Below are 20,212 nucleotides of genomic sequence, written 5' to 3' on the forward strand. Positions count from 1 at the left end.
TTAACATGGTGTGTAACCAATAATTTGTAGAAAAACTGGCACTTAAATAAATAGTCCACATTAGTCTGATCCTAGTTGTACATAAAGATTCAATGCATTTTACAAGAATTAGAATGCAGAAAATTGACTGCAAGAATTTCTAATAATTAATTTTCCTGTGAACACTGTAGTAATAATGTAAGGTTTGTTAATCATAATCAGACATCAGCTATCACTAAAGAAGCTTTTTTGAAAGTGACCTAACAAAACTGAAAGCTATATGTTTGTGTGTATCAAAATATATAGTTTATTCAAGGATAGCTGGTGCTGCTTAGAGTGAAATAAAGTGCAGCTGCCGTCACTAAACACATTCCCTGGGGGGCAAAATTGTGTCCCTAAATCAAAATATGACTGAGTGAACCTGACTCTGGAGAACATCTTTGCGTTATTGTGCCAAGTCCCAAAAATTTCTCCTAGGGGTATATCCGTAATAAAGCACAGGTTTGGTAATGTTCGTCAAGGGGAAAAACTTCAGAATAAAACATAACTTATAATCTTCCACTACACAAGAGAAATTTGTGCAAAATGTGATGGAGACAAGTTCAACCAAAAACCAGTTCAGATTTATGTGTTAGATGTTGAGAACTTAAAACTTAGTAGGAAAGCATCTCATTTAAGGAAAGTTTGAAATATTACAGAAGTCAATAAGTTTGTTAGTCTAGGTAAATATTTGACACTAGTGTGAACATTGCTATATTTGTAGCAACTATATAAATATTTTCTAACATACTTTATTTGTTGAATTGGTTTTAAACATTTTAGCATGTTAAGGAAATGGCTTTTAGAAAATTATTTTTTGATTTGCTTCATAGCAAGACATTTTTGTTTTAGCTTATTTGTCAATTTTTACTTAATACAGCGCATTTATGAAAAGAAAGATATTTACAACTTGAATGAAGAGGAGGAACTGACACATTTCGGCCAGTCCTTAGCAGACATTGAGAAGCTAAATGACCGTGTGGATAGTGACAGTGATAGCGAAGAGAAAGGACTTCTCTCAGGTATGAAAAACAAATAACCTTGTAAGTTCTTCTTTTTTTTTTTTTAAGCTTTAAAGGATGCATGTTTTAATCCTAATTACTCTAACAGAACAGTGTATATTTATATTTATACTGTATATGTATATTTATTTCTCCCAAGTAATATGTTTGTTAGATGTAAATACTGTACTAAGTTAATCCTATATACTGTTGGCAGATCTAGTGTTAGGAAACTGAGTGTGTAAACAAGTTAATGTTTTGAAATTTATTCACTAAGTTCTTGGTTCCAACATAAACAATTTCAGATATGTCACAGTTATGATTCCCAAAGATGCACTGCATCCTGTTTGAGATTTATTGTGTGAAATATTGGAGTCATGATAAGGTAATTGGTTTATACTTTAATAAAGTGTGTTCTTGCTAAACATATGCGGAGTAATATCAGATGATGATGCACAGAAAGAGATGTAAAAGAAGTTGGGATCCACTGTGAACTATAGCACTTTGCTACCTGACCAAAAAGAGACAAAAAATTATCACTGGCTGCAGCTCGAAGCGGGGTGCCGCCATCGAGACAGACATGGAGAGAGCAAACCAAATGAACAACTTCTTTAATAGGTTTGATCACAGTAACCCACTCTCACCTCAGAGTACTGCATCCTCCAACCATCCTTCTGCTGATACCAGCATAGGTGAGACATCCCCACCCACAATTACAGCAGCCCAGGTGAGCAGAGAGCTGAAAAGACTTTGTGCCAGCAAAGCAGCAGGTCCAGATGGTGTATCGCTACAATTGCTGAAGGCCTGTGCGTTGGAACTGGGGAGTCCTCTACAGCGCATCTTCAACCTGAGCCTGGAACAGGGGAGAGTCCCAAGGCTTTGGAAAACATCTTGTATCACTCCTGTCCCAAAGGTATCACGTCCTAGTGAGCTGAATGACTTCCGGCCTGTTGCTCTGACGCCACATCTGATGAAGACCATGGAGCGGCTGCTGCTTCACCACCTGAGGCCACAGGTCCGCCACACCCTCGACCCTCTGCAGTTTGCATACCAGGAGAAGGTGGGAGCGGAGGATGCCATCATCTATATGCTTCATCGATCCCTCTCCCACCTGGACAGAGGCAGTGGTGCTGTAAGAATTATGTTTTTGGACTTCTCTAGCGCCTTCAACACCATCCAACCTCTGCTCCTTAGGGATAAGCTGACTGAGATGGGAGTAGATTCACACCTTGTGGCATGGATTGTGGACTATCTTACAGACAGACCTCAATATGTGCGCCTTGGGAACTGCAGGTCTGACATTGTGTGCAGCAATACAGGGGCCGAGGGGACTGTACTTTCTCCGTCCTGTTCAATCTATATACATCAGACTTCCAATATGACTCGGAGTCCTGCCACGTGCAAAAGTTCGCTGATGACACTGCTATTGTGGGCTGCATCAGGAGTGGGCAGGAGGAGGAGTACAGAAAGTTAATCAAAGACTTTGTTAAATGGTGCGACTCAAACCACTTACACCTTAACACCAGCAAGACCAAGGAGCTGGTGGTGGATTTTAGGAGGCCTAGGCCCCTCATGGACCCTGTGATCATCAGAGGTGACTGTGTGCAGAGGGTGCAGACCTTTAAATATCTGGGAGTGCAGCTGGATGACAAATTGGACTGGACTGCCAATACTGATGCTCTATGTAAGAAAGGTCAAAGCAGACTATACTTTCTGAGAAGGTTGGCATCCTTCAACATCTGCAGTAAGATGCTGCAGATGTTCTACCAGACGGTTGTGGCGAGTGCCCTCTTCTACGCGGTGGTGTGCTGGGGTGGCAGCATAAAGATGAAAACGCCTCACGCCTGGACAAACTTGTTAAGAAGGCAGGCTCCATTGTAGGATTAAAGTTGGACAGTTTAACATCTGTGGCAGAGCGATGGGCACTAAGCAAACTCCTGTCAATCATGAATAATCCACTGCATCCACTTAACAGTGTCATCTCCAGGCAGAGGAGTAGCTTCAGTGACAGACTTTTGTCACTGTCCTGCTCCACTGACAGACTGAGGAGATCGTTCCTCCCCACACTATGCGACTCTTCAATTCCACCCGGGGAAGTAAATGCGAACATTAATTTTATTTTATTTCATATTATTTTCATATTTTTTTTCATTTTTATTACTATTTAATTTAATATTGTTTCTTTGTATCAGTATACTGCTGCTGGATTATGTGAATTTCCCCTTGGGATTAATAAAGTATCTATCTCTATCTCTATCTCTATCTCTCTAAAAAAGGTTACTTGTTTTTTTGCATTGGTTATACCTGTGTGCAGTCTGCACATGCTGGTTTAATCAGGTGGGTATTCCTGATATCTTCTGAGCTGTATTCCCTGGCGACTGGAAGAAGTGGATTGTCAGGTTTACAGGAGCTGTTCCTCCTTGTCGACCTTCTTCCTTTAGAAGCAGATGAGAAATATGAACTGCAGTGCAAACTTCAGATCCTTTACCACTGTTTCCTTTAAATCCATCTTTGTAAGTTTTGCTTCAGTGTCTCGCAGAAGCCAGTGGTGCACCATTATTAAGTACCATAACTTGCCATTTTCTAAGCCCTTTTAACCTTATTGCCTGTAATCCCAAGCGTGCCTCAGGCTGAGAATTCTATTTTAAATATGGTTAATCCTGAGTCAGACATGGGGGTCATGTGCAATGATGCACTTTACAGTGTTAATCCCAAATAACCCTTAGGACAGTGTTCTGCTCCAATCTAGTATGTGGTATAACATCATGCTGCAAAAAAATCATTAATATTTTCATGCATTCTGCCACTTTATGGTAACTCATCAATATTCATAAGTGGGGTAGAGCCTTTAATCAAAAACACAATTGCAAATAAAAAGCCAGTTTTAAAACAGACTGAAACAGAACCAATGTGCGACTAGAAAGATCCTAATAAGGATGTGAATGGGTCATCTTGAACAGTGAGACTGACACTTGTTTGTTAGATTCTGAACTCCCACATTTCAGAGATGTTTGTGTTTGGTGTCCGCTAAAAACTATTGCTGAAAATTCTGCAATTTTTATTTATTTATTTTTTAAATAGGTAACCCCCCTCCTCTCCCTTAGTTGGTCGAGCATAATCTTTGGGGGTGGGGTGGTGTCAACTTTCATGAGCTGGATGTGGATTTAGTGCGTTTGTAAGACTTGTGACCCACTTTTAATATGAACAGTAGCAACTTGTAACCAACTAGCAGCAGCCCAACATCCAAAATTGGGTTGTGACCCAGTGCATGAAAAACACAGATCTGGAATATTCATGATTTGCCAATGATAGTCTAGTGAAGAAAACAGTTGTTGAAATGAAATGCGCTGAGCATTGCAAGAAAAGTTGCAGTATACCATTTTGCTAAACCGTATACACTTTGGGATGTATATCAGGTGATAATCAAAAATATGCAAAAGGTGGATATTCACGATTGTGACAGAAGTATTGATGAAAGTCTTATGGGTTAAAAGGGAAGGCTGTCGTGGATATAGTACATATGGGGGCCATTTGCTTTCATATTTTACATGCTCTATGAAGCAAGCTCTGGATTCATTTGGAACTTGATACTTTGTAATGATAAAGGGAAAGGTAGGATGACAAGTACAGTCAATAAGGTGTCGCTACATCATCTGTGCTGTCACTAACAGATTCTAGACCTCACCAGAACTGCTTGAGATTTTACTTCAAAGAAAAACTTTTATGTATACAGCACTGTATGGCAGAATCACCATAATATAACTGGCAACTGTGGTTGTATGAGCACATCAAGCTGACGTGGTGCAGTAGGTGCATTGCAAAAGAGCAAAATGATTGTGATCAAGTGGAAGAACAAGAAAAACTTCTGCCTCCTAAGCACTGTTTATAACTGTTTTATAATTTAGTTAGGGAAATGACGAAGTCATTGTGCTTTGCACTGTGGTAGGCTAGAATAACACAATGGGTGTTTAAATAAAATTAATTCTATTGTACTATTTTTATTTATTTTTATTTTTTTATAAAAAGCACAAGATTTCAAAACAAATGAGCAGCAAAGATGCCGATGTACTTATTGATCAAGCATTAGTTTAAAGAGATGATTTGTAATGAGAGGTTGGTGCCACTTTGGGATGAGGTCACATCAACAGAACAGACCCCAGACACAGCACAACCAAGTTAACTGAAAAACAGCATTAAGCCAAGGCCTCAAAAAAATTATGAAACCGGCCAATGAGTGTATTGTATGGCTTAAAAATATTAATCAAGTATGACATGCTGTATCAGTAATATGCTAGACATCAGAATAGTGCAGCACCACCCAGATAACACATATGTATAAAGCAATAGAGACAACAAGGAGGCTGGAAAACTCACGTGGCGCTAAGCACAGAAAGAGATCAAAGTAAAAACTTGACTCAGATTGTCCATTACCAGGTGATGTAAACTGATAGAATTTGGCACATGTTATTCAGTCCAGTTCTAGTTGGCACCTTCGCTCATACCATTTGATAGCTGAATTCTGTTGCCAATATGAGGATCATCTGGTGAAATATGAGATACTTTAAATAGCCATGTAATTAGTATTTGGCATTCTGCAATATGTATAATGTAATTTTTTGAAATTGATGTGCTATGCTTTAGAATTATTAACAACCCCCATTGATGACTTTGGACATACACACAACCTCCATCCGAAGATAATGCTATATGTGATTATACACGCTAGAAGGACACCTATCAAAACAAATATCACGTATTTGGTTCTTTGTGCATCTACAAGTACATACAGTATGTACATTTTATACAAAAGCGTATTTTTTTCCTTATTAAAAAAAATTATTAATGGATGGCCCTAGCAGTCTGATTGGACAGGCATGGCGACCTGAGACTCGCCCACAGTGATGCTTCTGATTTGTGGCTCAAAGAGGATTGCTGTGGGGCTGAAAAAAAGTCTGACCGTGGGAGTCAAGTGCAAATATAGATCTACAAACTAATGCAGCTTTGCACAGCACATCTGAAGTAACTCCATGCTTAAATAAGTGCAGGTAAAATAACACCTTTAGCAATTGGATGTCAGCTTTTGTGTTTGAGTAAGAACTTTGTTTAAATGAATTTTACTTACTTTCAAATGGCAAAGTTCAATCCGACAGCCCTATTGGTCAGACATGCTACCAGACATATGTCCTAAATCGCAGCTATTGTAATTTACTAATCACATTGTTTCAAAGTGCGATTTCAATTTGAAATCAATCGTTCAGCCTTATTTAAAATCAGTACTAAAAAATAAAACATGATTATATTTGTACTGTTAGTGAATTCCAAGATAAATGTTGTAATTTAAACAAATTCTTTAAATCTGTTTTTCAAACATCATTCTTTTAAAATCGGGCCTGTCAGAGAATTCCTCCGTTAGGTTTGTATAATTTTGCTATTGTAAAATGTATTTATATTTGCAGTTTTAGCTGGTTAAAGACCTTACTAAAGAGTAATATTTAACAGGCAGTGTCAAGTCGATTCAACTTTCAAATGTTGCAAAATCCTGATAGTATCATTTTCTAGATCTATCTCAGCATTTTTTTTTAAATTTCTCCAAACTTTAATCCTGTAAAATACCCTTTTGTCTTGTAATCATCCGCTGCACTAATCCAGAATTACAATACTAACTATGCCTGCAGTTTGACTGATGGGCTATATTATGTTTGTCAATGTACCTTTCCAACATAGGACATATATGCTCTCACTATGTTTTTCACATTTTAAAGGTTATACTAATTAACCTTTGTTTGGCTTTAAAAACATAATGTATTACACAAATTTAGCATTTGCGTTTTTATATTTATCAATGAAGTAGGCCATTTGCCCATTCTGATTAACTGGCCAATTGCAGTACTTTGTGCTTTGAAGCAATAATACATTTTAATTTGGTATTATCAAATATAGCAGCTCATTTCATTACCAATATAAACAAGCTAAGTAAACCACTTCATCTGAAATGTGCCTTGATTTTTATTAGCAACAACTGTTGTTTGCACTGCTAATGCGAAGTTTCCTGCAGTCCTGAATTCATAACAATGTATGAGGTTTCACTGTGACCCTGTCCTATATAAACCAGTTAGAAAATGGATGGATGCTTAAACGAACATCTGTAAACGTGCTTGATGGAAGCAGCAAATGAATGTGAAGTCTCTGTTCCTTTTTATGGACTGTGTAGGATGCAGTATTAAAATCGATTTATCACACCATCATTTTGTTTCCTTTTAAAAATTTGTAACTATACAAATTGAGTGATTAAAACTTACATCTGGTTGATCAATTCATTGCACTTTTAAAGCACACACAAATCCATTTCTGAACTAAATCTATTATTGGATAAAAGATGCAATAAAGAAACCCATGTGTGGCTATTTTGTTTTTATTTTATTTAATAATAATAAATATGATTCCTGCAGTTGCGTGTTGAAGTTATCCTGCCTTTTACACAAAGCATTTTGAGACATGACCTTTGCAGTTTTTCTTGTCCTGTATCATCACCATTGTGAACCATTTTCATATGTAGTTTTTTTTACTTGTTTTTCTCATGTATTATTGTACCTTCCAGAGTAATTATTTTACTTGCAGTCACATATAAGTACAGCATCGACTTCTACTTAATACTACGTATACTGTATGAAACCTAGTAAAGTTATGTTTTCAGGACTTGGTACTAAAGTATTAGCTCTTATGGAGGAGTATATTACCTAACATATTGACAGTATATTTTCCACAGTATTGGGATACTTTTGTTTTGCATCCATAACAGTATTGCATGCATATTGATATGTTCTGTATTTACAGTATATTTGTAGTCTTGAGATTTGTATATCAACTGTAATGTAAAAATTGTTCTGCAGTATTCTTCATGTAGCAATATGTTATTATCAATGCACAGGCTCAGAAAATTGAATAGATTTCCAAGTGTAACACAGTAACAATGGAATAACAAATATCTACAGTATGTTCTTCAGATATGAATAATTATAATGTTAATTAGAAGGGTCACTCAAAAACCTAAATCAAACATGCATACAGTATATTTCTAATACAATACAAGAGTAGAATGAAAGAAGTGAAGACCATGTATCAGAATTAATTAGAGCCTAAGTTAATAGTTACTTGTCCCTGCCCATCAGCTGTGGTGTCTTTTCCACGTTTCTTATTGGCATCAAAAATACTATAGCTCTAAACTTTCATGTTCCTCCACCCACCCTCTGGCATACCATCCTTCTCCTCCTGACTGTACACGGGAGAACAACTTTTAAAACCCATGTGGAGTTTGCTTCCAGGGAAGTCCTGAAATTACTTTTGAGGTCAAGGTGACCCTCTTTGAGTTATACTAGTGCTAATAACCTAAACGTTTCTTTAGAAATCCATGATGACTCTGCTTCTATAAGACTTCAACTGCCTTTTGAAGACCAGTTCTCTATACCTCCTTGCTGTATTTCTGGGACTGTAGTGCCCATCCTAGTGTTCAAAGTTTGGTTCACTGTCCTTCAAGTACAAGGGGACGATGAAATGCTGGAAGCACAATGGAGTACGCAGGCAGCCAATCCTAGTAGCATAAATGTTCTGTCCTATTGGCCCATAGGTTGATGGCTCCAGAGCGACTACAAGAAAGTTTGTCTTCAGACACGCATCACACTTGTAACCCTGGGTAAAGTAACCTTCTTCCAGCAAGTGGCTCACAAGTTGATTCTTGGCGCTAGCACACTGTTGCTCCTTGCTTCACCGCTTGATGTCTGTGTGTGTGTCTCTCTCTCTCTCGGTTAAATGGTCTTCAGCCCAATGGTTCTGTCTGCACTGTTTCTTCTCTTTAGAGGCGCAATTTCTCATTTTCAGGTGAACCCTCAGCAACCCATTTCTTGAGGTACACCTTAAGGAGACACAAACTAACAAACCAACAATAGTACATGTGGCACCTACATATTTAAACATGAGTAGATTTGGTCATTTCAGGCTGTTTAATATAATGATTGTTTGCGGATGTGGGTAGATCCCAAGATGCATCACGACACACAACCAAAATATACAGTTGAAATTTGTAGTTAACATTTTTTTTAATGAATGTGCCTTTGGTTGTAGGTCTCCTGCATTTTTATTTTATTTTGTCAGGCCATAGCCAATACACAATAAAGATAAAATAGTTGAAATTTAGAGTTGACCTCAAAAAAACAAATGTACAAAATAGATATTAAAATGTTTTTGGAGCCAGTATCTATATTGACTGTGCTTATATCACACAATATTTTGTGTCGTGACTTCCTGTCTCTTCTATAGTCCATAGCTCCTTCAATTTCTTACTCCATTTTCACTAGCACCTTTGAATTTAAAGTCGCTAGCTAACTTATAACAAGCTAAATTAATCCATGTTTTTCTTATTTGCTTGGCAACTTTAGCCCAGAAACAGGTCTTTATTTTTTTTTTCTTCCATATCCCATTGGCATGTGCACTAGCTGGCATGTCAGTTCTGAATTAGCACTGTGTATGAAGTATAGACTATGTGATGTTTTAGTGGATGCTTCTGGGATCTTAAAGTTCAGTTAAGCAAGTTCTGAAAATTTTGGAAGATACTGTAGCATATGCATGTTACTTAAGTACTGCATGGGCTTGTTGTTTGTAGTTCTCTCTGATGATGCCATGGTCAAATATAAGCAAATTTATGCATTTTGTGTACACTTTGCAAGCACATTCTTCATGGTGTGCAAGATGTACAGCCATGAGTGTATAACACAGGTAGAAAAGAACATGTCTGCATATGCTGTCTTTATACTAATCATCCAGTTGATTGGTTCTCGTTTTGCTATGTTGCAAATTTGAATTAAAATGTGATTTGTTTTTCTACTCCTGTTAAAGTAATTATGTATAATGCTAAATGACATAAAGTGTTTAGAATAGTATATAAAAATCTGAAATTTACAAATATGATAAGTATTGTACCACTTTGTTTTAATAATCTAAATTGGGTGAGGTATTGAGTTTTCTTAAATCATCACCCTTAGTACATTAACAGGTACAAGCTTGTTCATTTTGAATCCATCCGTGCTTAGTTGTATGAGTGCACATTCACTAACATTTGGAGTCTCATAAGTCATATATCAGCTTCGATCAGCCCTGTTGTCATGCAGACCAAGGGGCTACCTGTGAAAATTTGAAATGAAGATTTTTGCAGGAAAAAAGATGGAAAAGGTTATATAAAGGTTGTTAAAGCTTTGGAGCTTCTTAGAGGCTCTGTGAAGGCAATTGTAACAAAATGAAAATAATATGGCACAACTCCGAAATCAGGCTTTCCATGTAAAGCTAAGCAACCAGACAGAAAAGAGGTAACTGTCAGAGAAGTAACTAGGAGACCAACTATAACACTTGACTTCTTTAGATACAATGGGAGAAACTGTCTAGATATCAACAGTCTTTTAAGTATTTCACAGATTGGCCTGTTTAGGAGAGTGGCTAGAATTAGTCCACTTCTGAAAAAGGTCAACATTAAGTCACACCTGGAATTTGTTAGTAGCCATATTTCAAATATAGAAAAATCCTGGAAAAGAATCTGTTTCATTCAGCTAGAGATCTGTGCTAAGAGCGAAAATTCCATTTCCAGCAGGACAATGGCCTCAAGCACAAAAGCTACTAAATAAGGGCTTGAATAAAAAGTTAAGTATTCCAAAATTGACTCAGCCAAAGCCAAACTTGAAATAAAACAAATTTTCTTTGAAGAATGGGGGGAATTCCCACACAAACACAGATAAATTTGAAAAGGCAATTTTGTTCTGTCCTTCTGTTCCAAACTAAAATGGCATTTTCAACCACTAAAAATAATACATTTGGAAACACTGTAAATTTAAATATGGCAGATCTCAACAGAGGGGTTGAAATGGAGATTTTAAACAATTCTGATGTATATTTGTCATGTGATCAGGTACTAACTTCACTTTTGTTCCTTGTGATCTTATCTTCAATATGAGGATAGTCATTTCCTAACTTCTCTGCATTAGCTGATGGGTACTGGGTACTGTTGTATTAAAACTCTTCAATATTTTATTTTTACAAGACTCCACATCTATATTTTCCAAGGCTTTTTCAATGTTATACTTGTTTGTAATCTTTTAAAAGCAGTTGTACTTTTTTGTCTGTCCTCCCAAAATCCAATTTGTTGTTTTCTTTGTTCTTTTGCTATTTTCTCCATAATGAAAAAATATATCTTGACTGACTGAGCCATGCTTGTCCAATAATAAACAAAAAAGGCCCACAGTTGTAATAGCTACTAAAGGACAATATACAGTGTGTCGGCTGTGGGTGGTTTTTGGGGAGGGTGGGTGTACCTTTGGAAAATGAGAAATATAAGTCTTTAATTCAAGAGAAACCAAATTTTCTTGAGTAAAAAAAGATGAATTCATAAGTGTGTTGAATGTATTGTTTTAGGCAAAAAAATAATTTCAATGCATCACAAAAATGAACACAATATGAAACAATTAATGGAGTTGATTGCATTCTAAGAGAAAACTGCACACCGTTATAGTGCCCTTGTCATGTTGTCAGTTCTCCCTTTTGAAAAAATTAATCAAACAGCAGATGTTGCCAACAGTCTTTTTTTTTTATGAAGTACATGTTAAATTTTAAAGTTTAAATGTTAGTTTATTTTAAAGCATGTTTTAGCTGTTACTTTAATGAAGTGATTTTTTAGTTTACTTTGTGTATGTACTTATAAAACTTGATTAATGTAAAATATGTTCTCTCTCTTTTGTGTAAAGCTGAGCTAACTGCTGCTCACTTTGGAGGTGGAGTAGGGAACCTGCTGCGGAACAAGACTTCCCCAGGAGAGAAGGGCACAGTTGAGGAACCAAAACAAAAATCACGCAAGGAGCTCATTGATGAGTTGATAGCAAAATCAAAGCTAGATAAGGTACTTTGTCTAAAAATGAATTATTAACACATTACAAGGCAAAAATTAAATGTTAGGAAACAATAGAAAGTCATAAACCATTTGCTCTTATAGTAAAGGTCTGTTTAAATGCATGTATTTATGAAAATATAGTGCTCTGTCAGGAAAAGTGATATTTTTTATTTATTGTTTTTTTTTTTATTTTATTATACTTTATTAATCCCAAAGGAAATTACTTGGTTTTTCACATACCTCTTGGGGTCAGAGTGCAGGGTCAGCCATTGTACAGCACCTCTGGAGCAATTGAAGGTTAAGGGCCTTGCTCAAGGGCTCGGCAGAGTAGGATCTCTTTTGGCAGTGATGGAGATTCAAACCGGCAACCTTTGGGATACCAGCGCAGATCCTTAGCCTCAGAGCCACCACTCAGCCCAACTAATAGTATATACTGTACATGCTTATTAGTTGTTAATCTGAGCCTTGTGAAATCTACCCCTTTAGTTTTGAATATTTATGCTTTACTCACTTTATTTTTATTTTCCTTCACATTTAGTTAGAATGTATAATTAGGCTAGAAATCATATATAATTGCATTATTTTTTCTCTGTGTCCACTTGATAAACAATGCTGTGACTTCTTTGTATTTATATTTTCCATCCTTTAAAATTATACTGTACTTGGAAGAGAATTTTATGTTGAACTACTAATTCTAAGACCCATGAGTAATAGTGTTACAAACAATATTTGTGTTGGTTTATAGGTGCAACCCTCTAATATGTTATAGGGGCATTAGAAACCTGATCTGCAGAGCTCCTATTTTATCTGCTAGGTGGACTAAACATGTTTATGCTCCTTGTCCACCATTTTATATGAACTAGACATATGACATTAAAAATAGGGCTGCCGTTTACTTAGGCCTGACAAATTTGTGAAACACTTCAGACAAATAGGTTTATAGGGTATTTACTGTCACATGTACAGCTGAGTATAGTGAAATTTCCTAATTACCACTCTCCGGTGCCATGATTAGTGATTATAACAATCTTACCTCAAAAACTCTGTCTCCATTACCTAAAAAAATTTAGAACACATTTGTCATTATCAGAAAATCAAGAATAGTATTTGTATTATACATATTAGATACATATCAAGATAAACAAAATATATTTTGAAGTTAACATCACTCATACTTTGGCAGATTTATGGTGGACAGTAAACTTTATTAAAATGGTATAGATAAATGCAATGTAGACAGTGTTCTAATTTCACATTTAATGTACCTCTCCATACCATCCACCTTTGGAGACACTAATTTTCCACATCTGAGCCTTTGTTGTTGAAATTTTCATTTGTTTATAAAATGAACACTGGACAGCTAAAATTGAGCTATATCTATTTAAAAGAATCTAGAAAGTCTTTTGTCACTTTCCCCCCCCCACTGTGCCCTTTTGTCCTATCCATTGGAAGGGACACTTATTGCCTCAGCTGGACTAGAGTTTCAAAATGTGTGCCTCCTGTCTGCTGCTTACAGAATGAACAGTGGACAGCTAAAATTCTTTAAAATGTATTTTAAAAGTCTGAAAAAAAGTCTTGTTTATCACTTTTTTGTCTACAGTGGCTTTTTATCTCATCCATTGGAGGGGGGTGGGGTCTGGGCACTTATTTCCATGGCTAGAACAGAGTTATAGAAAATTATTGTACAAACAGAATTGAGATTGCTAAAATTTTTAATCAAAGGCCATCTCTCAGACAAGTCTTGGAGGATTTAGTCACAATCGGCATATAAGTCCCATCTCTTGAGCAGTTTCCTGAGCCCTGTGTCAAACGCTGGCTCACTTCAAACATGAGTAAAAGAAGACAAAATTACGCTGGCTACCCCTTGACATTCTAATAGTCAGTGACACAGACTTCAAGCTTGAGTTCTTAATAATTAATGTTCTTAATGTTTAATGTTCTTAATGACTGTACATAGTTTGAAAGTTATAATGCCATTCAGTTACCTAAATCATCAAGACAAGCACAAAAGCATGAGGGAAGGATGCACTGCACAGGACAAGAAAAAGAATTAGACACACATACATGGAGGTTAGAAAGGTAAAAGACTGAATGATTAATATTTTACACATTTGTTATTTGACATGTAATTCAGTTATTGGCTCCTCATTTTTTTCTTTTAGGAGCCACTGCTCCTTCAGGTGAATTTTTGTCTGGAGCACCGCTGGATAGACTTGTTTTTGATGAAAAATCTGTCATAGATACCAGATTCCAATTCAGTTGATATAAAAAATCCTCAAATTGCATTGATTGGTGTGCTGTTGTTTTTGATATATTTTTTTACTTATACACAGTAGGTGGAATGAGTTGGTGTGGCAGAGGAACACACAGAATCTTGTAATGTGATAGTGAGATATCTTCTGTACACTTAACTCTATCTGCATTTCTATAACTTTTACTGGCCATTTGTTTGGATGAGGAGCGGGTATAGGGTGGTTATTGGATGCGAAAAAAATTATAATATACTAGCTGAAATAATCTGTCTCATGTTATGTTTAAAAGAATAAATTATAAGTTATTCACTTCTAATAAAATGGATCTCTGTTTTAAGGTAGGTAATTTGGAAAATACACTAATGCTTTTTAAAGAGTTCTTGAAGTTTCTAAAAATTGTACAGCATGATCTATTTGAAATATCTTAACACAAACTGAACTTTCCCAAAATTTTACCTTTACGAATAAGTGAGTTTCTACATGTAGACAAACAGACAGATACAATCACAATTTAGATGCTTGTTATTTTCTGAGCATGGATCTAAGTATAGACTGGTTAATTGATTTACACGTAATAAACATGAAATAAGTTTGGGTGTCTTAACAAGTGTTACAGTGAGCCCATGTATCAAAAAGGATAACTTTGATATTAAAAATATCTGCAGATCTTCCTGCTATAAACTGTTTAAACTTCATTATCAGATTTCCATGTATTTTGTGTTTATCCTTTACAGCATGAACGGCAGACACAGAAAGAAGAGTCTCAAATCCTGACAGAAAAATTGGATAGTGAGTGGAAGTCTATTCAAAGTTTGGTGTCTCGTAGAAATCTTAATGCTGCAATGAGTAAAGAAGATGAAAAAAGCAAGGTATCTGTGGGTCTAATAAAACACATGTTTATGTATATGTTAGTTAAATTATATTGATTGTATAAGCGTGATTTTTTAGTAATGATCCTTTTGTGGTGTTTGCAGTCAAAATGTAATAATCTGTTGAAGAATTAATTAATCAAAATACATTTAAAGATGTATGGTTTTTGCATTTTGAACCCCAGTAGTTATTTTATGTCAATTCCATCACATGCTGTACAGAACATTAAATAGATAATATATATATTAACTTACAGGTTCACAAATTATTTGGGATGGGTACCTCTTTTTAAATTTATCAGACCTTTCATTGACAGAATTTAATATTATCATTTAAGTTTTTATTGCTTAATACAGAAAATGTGCAGTCTGATGCAATATTAAATAAATCAGTAAAGTACAAATATTGTTCTCTGAATTATAGACATAATACATGCATTCATGATTTATTTTCATTTCAGCCAGACGAGTATGACATGTTGGTGCGAGAGTTGGGTTTTGAGATGAAAGCAAAGCCTTCTGATAGAATGAAGTCTGAAGAAGAATTGGCCAGAGAAGAACGTGAACGTCTTGAAAAATTAGAGGTTCGTAATCAGCTTTTTTTTTTCTATTAAATACAGTAACAAAATTATCTATACAGGCATTGTTATATATAATTAGGCAAGACAACCATGGAAAGCACGCTGGAAGGGGCATGGATTCACTAAACCGCCGACAAGTGAGACACCTATGGCGCACGCAGGAAAGAACAACGCCCACCAACTCCAAGACCATTGGATACGACGACAACTCGCAGGGCCACGCCCACCAACTCGGACGCGACGACACAGAAAAAATGGCGTCATTTGTATTCGTCTGTTGTAGAGGCCACATGCAGGGCAGGTCAGGTTAATGTCATGTGCATGTCACGCACCTCCGCGCTACGTTGACTGTTCATAGAGGCATGTTTCTCACGGAGGTGAATCGCCATATGCAGCGTGTGAAACGGTTTGCGAGGGGTATCCCATGGGATCCTTAAAACAATCCTTTACAACTGAGGATAAAGCACAATGAAGTAAGCAGTCTTTAAAAACCAACTTTTCGGTTACGACGCACGACCGCGTGCCTCATAGCAAACTGTTCTACACACTACATACAGCTATTCGCTTCCGCGACAAACATGCGTCTTCTTAGATGCTCCTGCAGGAACACGGAAAACGTGTTCATGCCCACCAACGCTCCTTTTTCACCGGCCGGCGTCTACCCTCGCTCTCTAGGCATTCACACTGCCTGCCCATTTGCCTGGATGCAAAAACTCACTGACCACCCAGTTAGTCCCTTTCGTCTGTGGTAAGAGTCAGTCACGGACGATTGTGTATTGGTTTGTTCCGTGCATTGTTGCAATGTTGCTTTTCTTGCTGATTTATTACATTACCGATTTTTCAAATGTTAATTTTCTCCCTCTGCTTAAAAATCATTAAAAAACCGGCCTGATTATGCGGCGTATGGTACCCCGCGGGTTGGCTAGTTTTATATATTTAGTAAGTTAGCAATCATTCTTGCTGTTCAGTATTCACAGATAGTTCAATATACAATATCATGATGCTACAAAAATTTTTAGGTTACCTGTTGTAATGCTTAGCATAGAATCTCCACTTTCAATTCAAAAAGGCCAAGATTGTATGTTTATAGTAAATGATTATTTAATATTAAAGATCATTATGGTTTTATTTTGAGATAAATCATTCTTTGTAAAATATCTATCACTTCCACAAGAATAACTTAATGACTTGTTTTACTTTATTTGGCACTTTTCTTGAAGCACAGAGGTAGTCAAAAAGGCAGTTTATAAATAGCTCAAACACACTGAAGAAATTTATAAATATAACTTCTGTCTGGGTTTAGTATGTCATTTTAAAATTTTCTTTAATGAAGCATTTTCCATTTATTGCTTTTGTCGTAGTCGCATGTTACTCCGGGTAGGTTTGTATGATTTGTAATATTGGGTTCCTTGAACTAAAAGAAAATAACAAAATATATACAGAAAAAAACTTTCCTGTACTAACAGTAGTTGTGTACTAAACACCACAAGTTGAAGGTTAATAAAGTTTGGTAATCTAAATATTTGCAATTACCTTTTACCCTTCCACTTTCTTACTGAGGTAATGCTGTATAACTCATCTAGAATAAAATTTGGGTCAGTCTGCGGGAAGCACAGCCTGTTTTCAGGGGTTTAAATTAAGCAAACATTTTTAAAGTTCCACATAAAGCTGATAATCATTTAAATTGTGAAGGTTAATTGTAAATGCTTTGAGAAGTCAAGCAAGATGACATCTTTAATTGCCTAACTGAACAGATTACAGAGGCAGCTCAGGCCCCTTCTTCAGGCTGATTCTGTTGCCTCAAAAGGTATAATTTTGCTTGACTTCTCATTGCATCTGTAATGGCTAACACAGTACAGCACTCTACTATTATAAAAACTTTAAAATGTATGTTAAAGTATGTTAATGCTTACATTGTGTTATGCACTAGTGAGAATACAACTGTAGTACTGTGCATAGTTTTGGCCACCATTCTATAAAAACAGCATAGCAGCTCTGGAAGCTGTTCAAAGAAGAGTAACAAATTGCATCCCTGTACTAAATTGTCCAGTATATCCTGCTATGTAAGACTATGGGAGTTAAGGATTTGTATTCTTGATTAGAGAAAGCTATATAGGAACCATATCTAGATTTTTCTTAAATGCATCAGTTAATTTGATACAAGAGAATGCTTTAAACAGTGAATCAAACAGTGTATGCCAATGGTGATAATTCATGATAGAAACTTGGAAGTGTTTCTTCATATAAGTTGTCTTACAAATCTAGAACAAATTTGTTGAAACTTGACAACATTTAGTTGGTGTGAAGGGATTCAGGGATTGGAGCATGTTATGTAATAAATGTAGCGTACTGGTGTTTCATTGATTAAATGTAAGTAGTTTGGGCTTATTATATTGGGTTCCTTTCAGACATTTATATGGAAAATGATGTATATATACACATTACTCACAATGTTGCTCTTAATCTTGACATTTCAAAACAGGTTTGCATCCACTTTTAAATATAATTCTTGATATGCAATCAATAATCCATTAAATGGAATATGCAACTCTAGCAGTGTAATTAACAAAAACATTTCTATATGTATTTCTTAATGTTCTTTCCAGAAATGCAGTCATTCCATTTCTTCATTTTCAATTTTATTTTACAGAGTGATAGATTAAGACGAATGCAAGGAGACTTTGAAGAGAGCAATGCTAAGAAGCTTGTACATTTCTCAGCTGATGATCTAAATGATGGCTTTATTCTCACCAAGGAAGATCGACAGTTACTTACATATAAGGTTTGCATTTTATTGACAAATACATTTTTTGTGAAAATCTTTAATAGTATGATAGCAGTTTTTACTACAGCATGCTTAGATGAAATGTCTTCTATTTATATCAGTTTCTCTATAATGGTGTTTGTGGAATCAGTAGTATTTGTTTAAAGTTAAGTGGGTGGCACTGTAACATTAATGCTAACAAGTAATTTTATTGTAATATTCTTCTAACTTATTTTAATGAGATAAGAAAGCATGTATCACTTTTTCGATTAGTTTATCAATATATTTAGTAGTCTATTTCCTTTACATGATTGTGTCATGCTACATGATTATGATAGCTGATTTACCTGTTTAAAGTTTTAGTTATCCATTCATAATACAGTATCTGTTTACTGCAAATATTCAGTGCTAAAAAAGTTTATTCTTTTTAGGATGGAAAATTGTGTGTGGAATTACCTGAAAAATCAAATCAAGAATGTGATGAAGAGCAAAACGAGAGTGACAATGAGGAGGAGAATGAAGAGGAAGAAGATGAAGAAGTAGAGGATAGTGATTCTGAAGACCATCATTCAGATTTAGAATCTAATGAAGACAGTGAAGGAGAGAGTGAAGACCAAACCACTGAGGAAAACAAACCAAAGGCAATGATGAGTCTGAGTGAAACAGAGAAATTTGCACAGAAAGAAGCTGCTAGTGCTGAACTTCCATATACCTTTGCAGGTACAATAATACCATTTGCAATAATGTAATTTGTTTGTTTTGGAAGATATTACTTGTTTGTAATCTGTATTTATATTTACACAAGATATTTCTAAAATAATGGCCATTATTTCCATCTTTTTTCAGTTCTTCTTTATTTCTCTTAAGGAGTCACGTATGCTGTTCTGGCAGTAAGAGACTCAAGGCAGAAACTGCAAAAAACTGGACTTGTAGTTCCCTACAATTTTTGAATTGCGGTACACCCCCAAAATTCGCAGGGGTTATGTTCCTAGAGCATCCGCAAATTTTGGATGTGGTTAGAAAAATGCCTATTTTTATAGTTTAAACTCTAACTATTCCCCAAAACACTTCAATTTAATTTCAAACTCCGCTTACTACATTACCTAAAAAAATGTAAAGGTAAACCTGTATACTGTACTGCTATGTCACCGGCAGTGGTTGAATATAAAATACAGATGTTACCTCTAAATGTACTGTAATTCATGCAAGTGTGTTTTCATTCCAGAAGCCTTAGAAGGTGCAGAGTGTTTCGGTGGCATCTTGGGGCTTTAATCCTTAAACTGCCACATACTTGGGGGTTAATGCATCACTGGACGCCAAATACTTTTTTGCTGCACTTTTTAAGTAAACGTCACAATTCACAAAGAAAAAAGTGAAATTTTAATGGAACACATTTTTTTTCATATAAAGAGCATCACAATTACTGCAACACTGATCATTTTACACACTGCCAACAAACTGTAAAAACTATTTAAAAAAAAAAAAAAACTACTGGAACAATATGTACGAGGTGCAACTGACGTCGTGGATGAAATTCAGTAAATCACAGAGCCAACTGCGCTTGAACTGGCTGCAAGCAGGCATACAGAGGTAAGCGCTGATGCTTGCAGGCTGGTCTTAGTGCCGGCAGTGGTCATGAGCTGGCTGCTCAATGAATGTACGGCACTGACTGATCAGCTCCTGCGTGCTGGCAAATGGCACTGGGAAACGACTAAAGTCGGTTGCAGTGGTTTAAGGGTTAAGAGGAACAAAACGGAAAACACAAGAACACTCCGCTGGAAATGCATCACAATCAATCAGCAC

The 20,212-nt window shown here is 36.0% G+C and overlaps 1 protein-coding gene across 1 annotated transcript in view; it reads left to right on the top strand.

Annotated features, from left to right (window-relative positions):
• Positions 1–20,212, top strand: part of nop14 (NOP14 nucleolar protein homolog (yeast)) — a 72,225-nt gene that overhangs the window by 8,779 nt on the left and 43,234 nt on the right. Inside the window, exons 4-9 of the mRNA XM_039750869.1 lie at positions 899–1,040; positions 11,801–11,952; positions 14,930–15,064; positions 15,526–15,648; positions 18,296–18,427; positions 18,841–19,129. Of these exons, the coding sequence (XP_039606803.1) occupies positions 899–1,040; positions 11,801–11,952; positions 14,930–15,064; positions 15,526–15,648; positions 18,296–18,427; positions 18,841–19,129 (973 nt within the window). The remainder of the gene's footprint in view (positions 1–898; positions 1,041–11,800; positions 11,953–14,929; positions 15,065–15,525; positions 15,649–18,295; positions 18,428–18,840; positions 19,130–20,212) is intronic.

Source organism: Polypterus senegalus, chromosome 4 (assembly GCF_016835505.1).
Source record: "Polypterus senegalus isolate Bchr_013 chromosome 4, ASM1683550v1, whole genome shotgun sequence".
Taxonomy (NCBI): Eukaryota; Metazoa; Chordata; class Cladistia; order Polypteriformes; family Polypteridae; genus Polypterus; species Polypterus senegalus.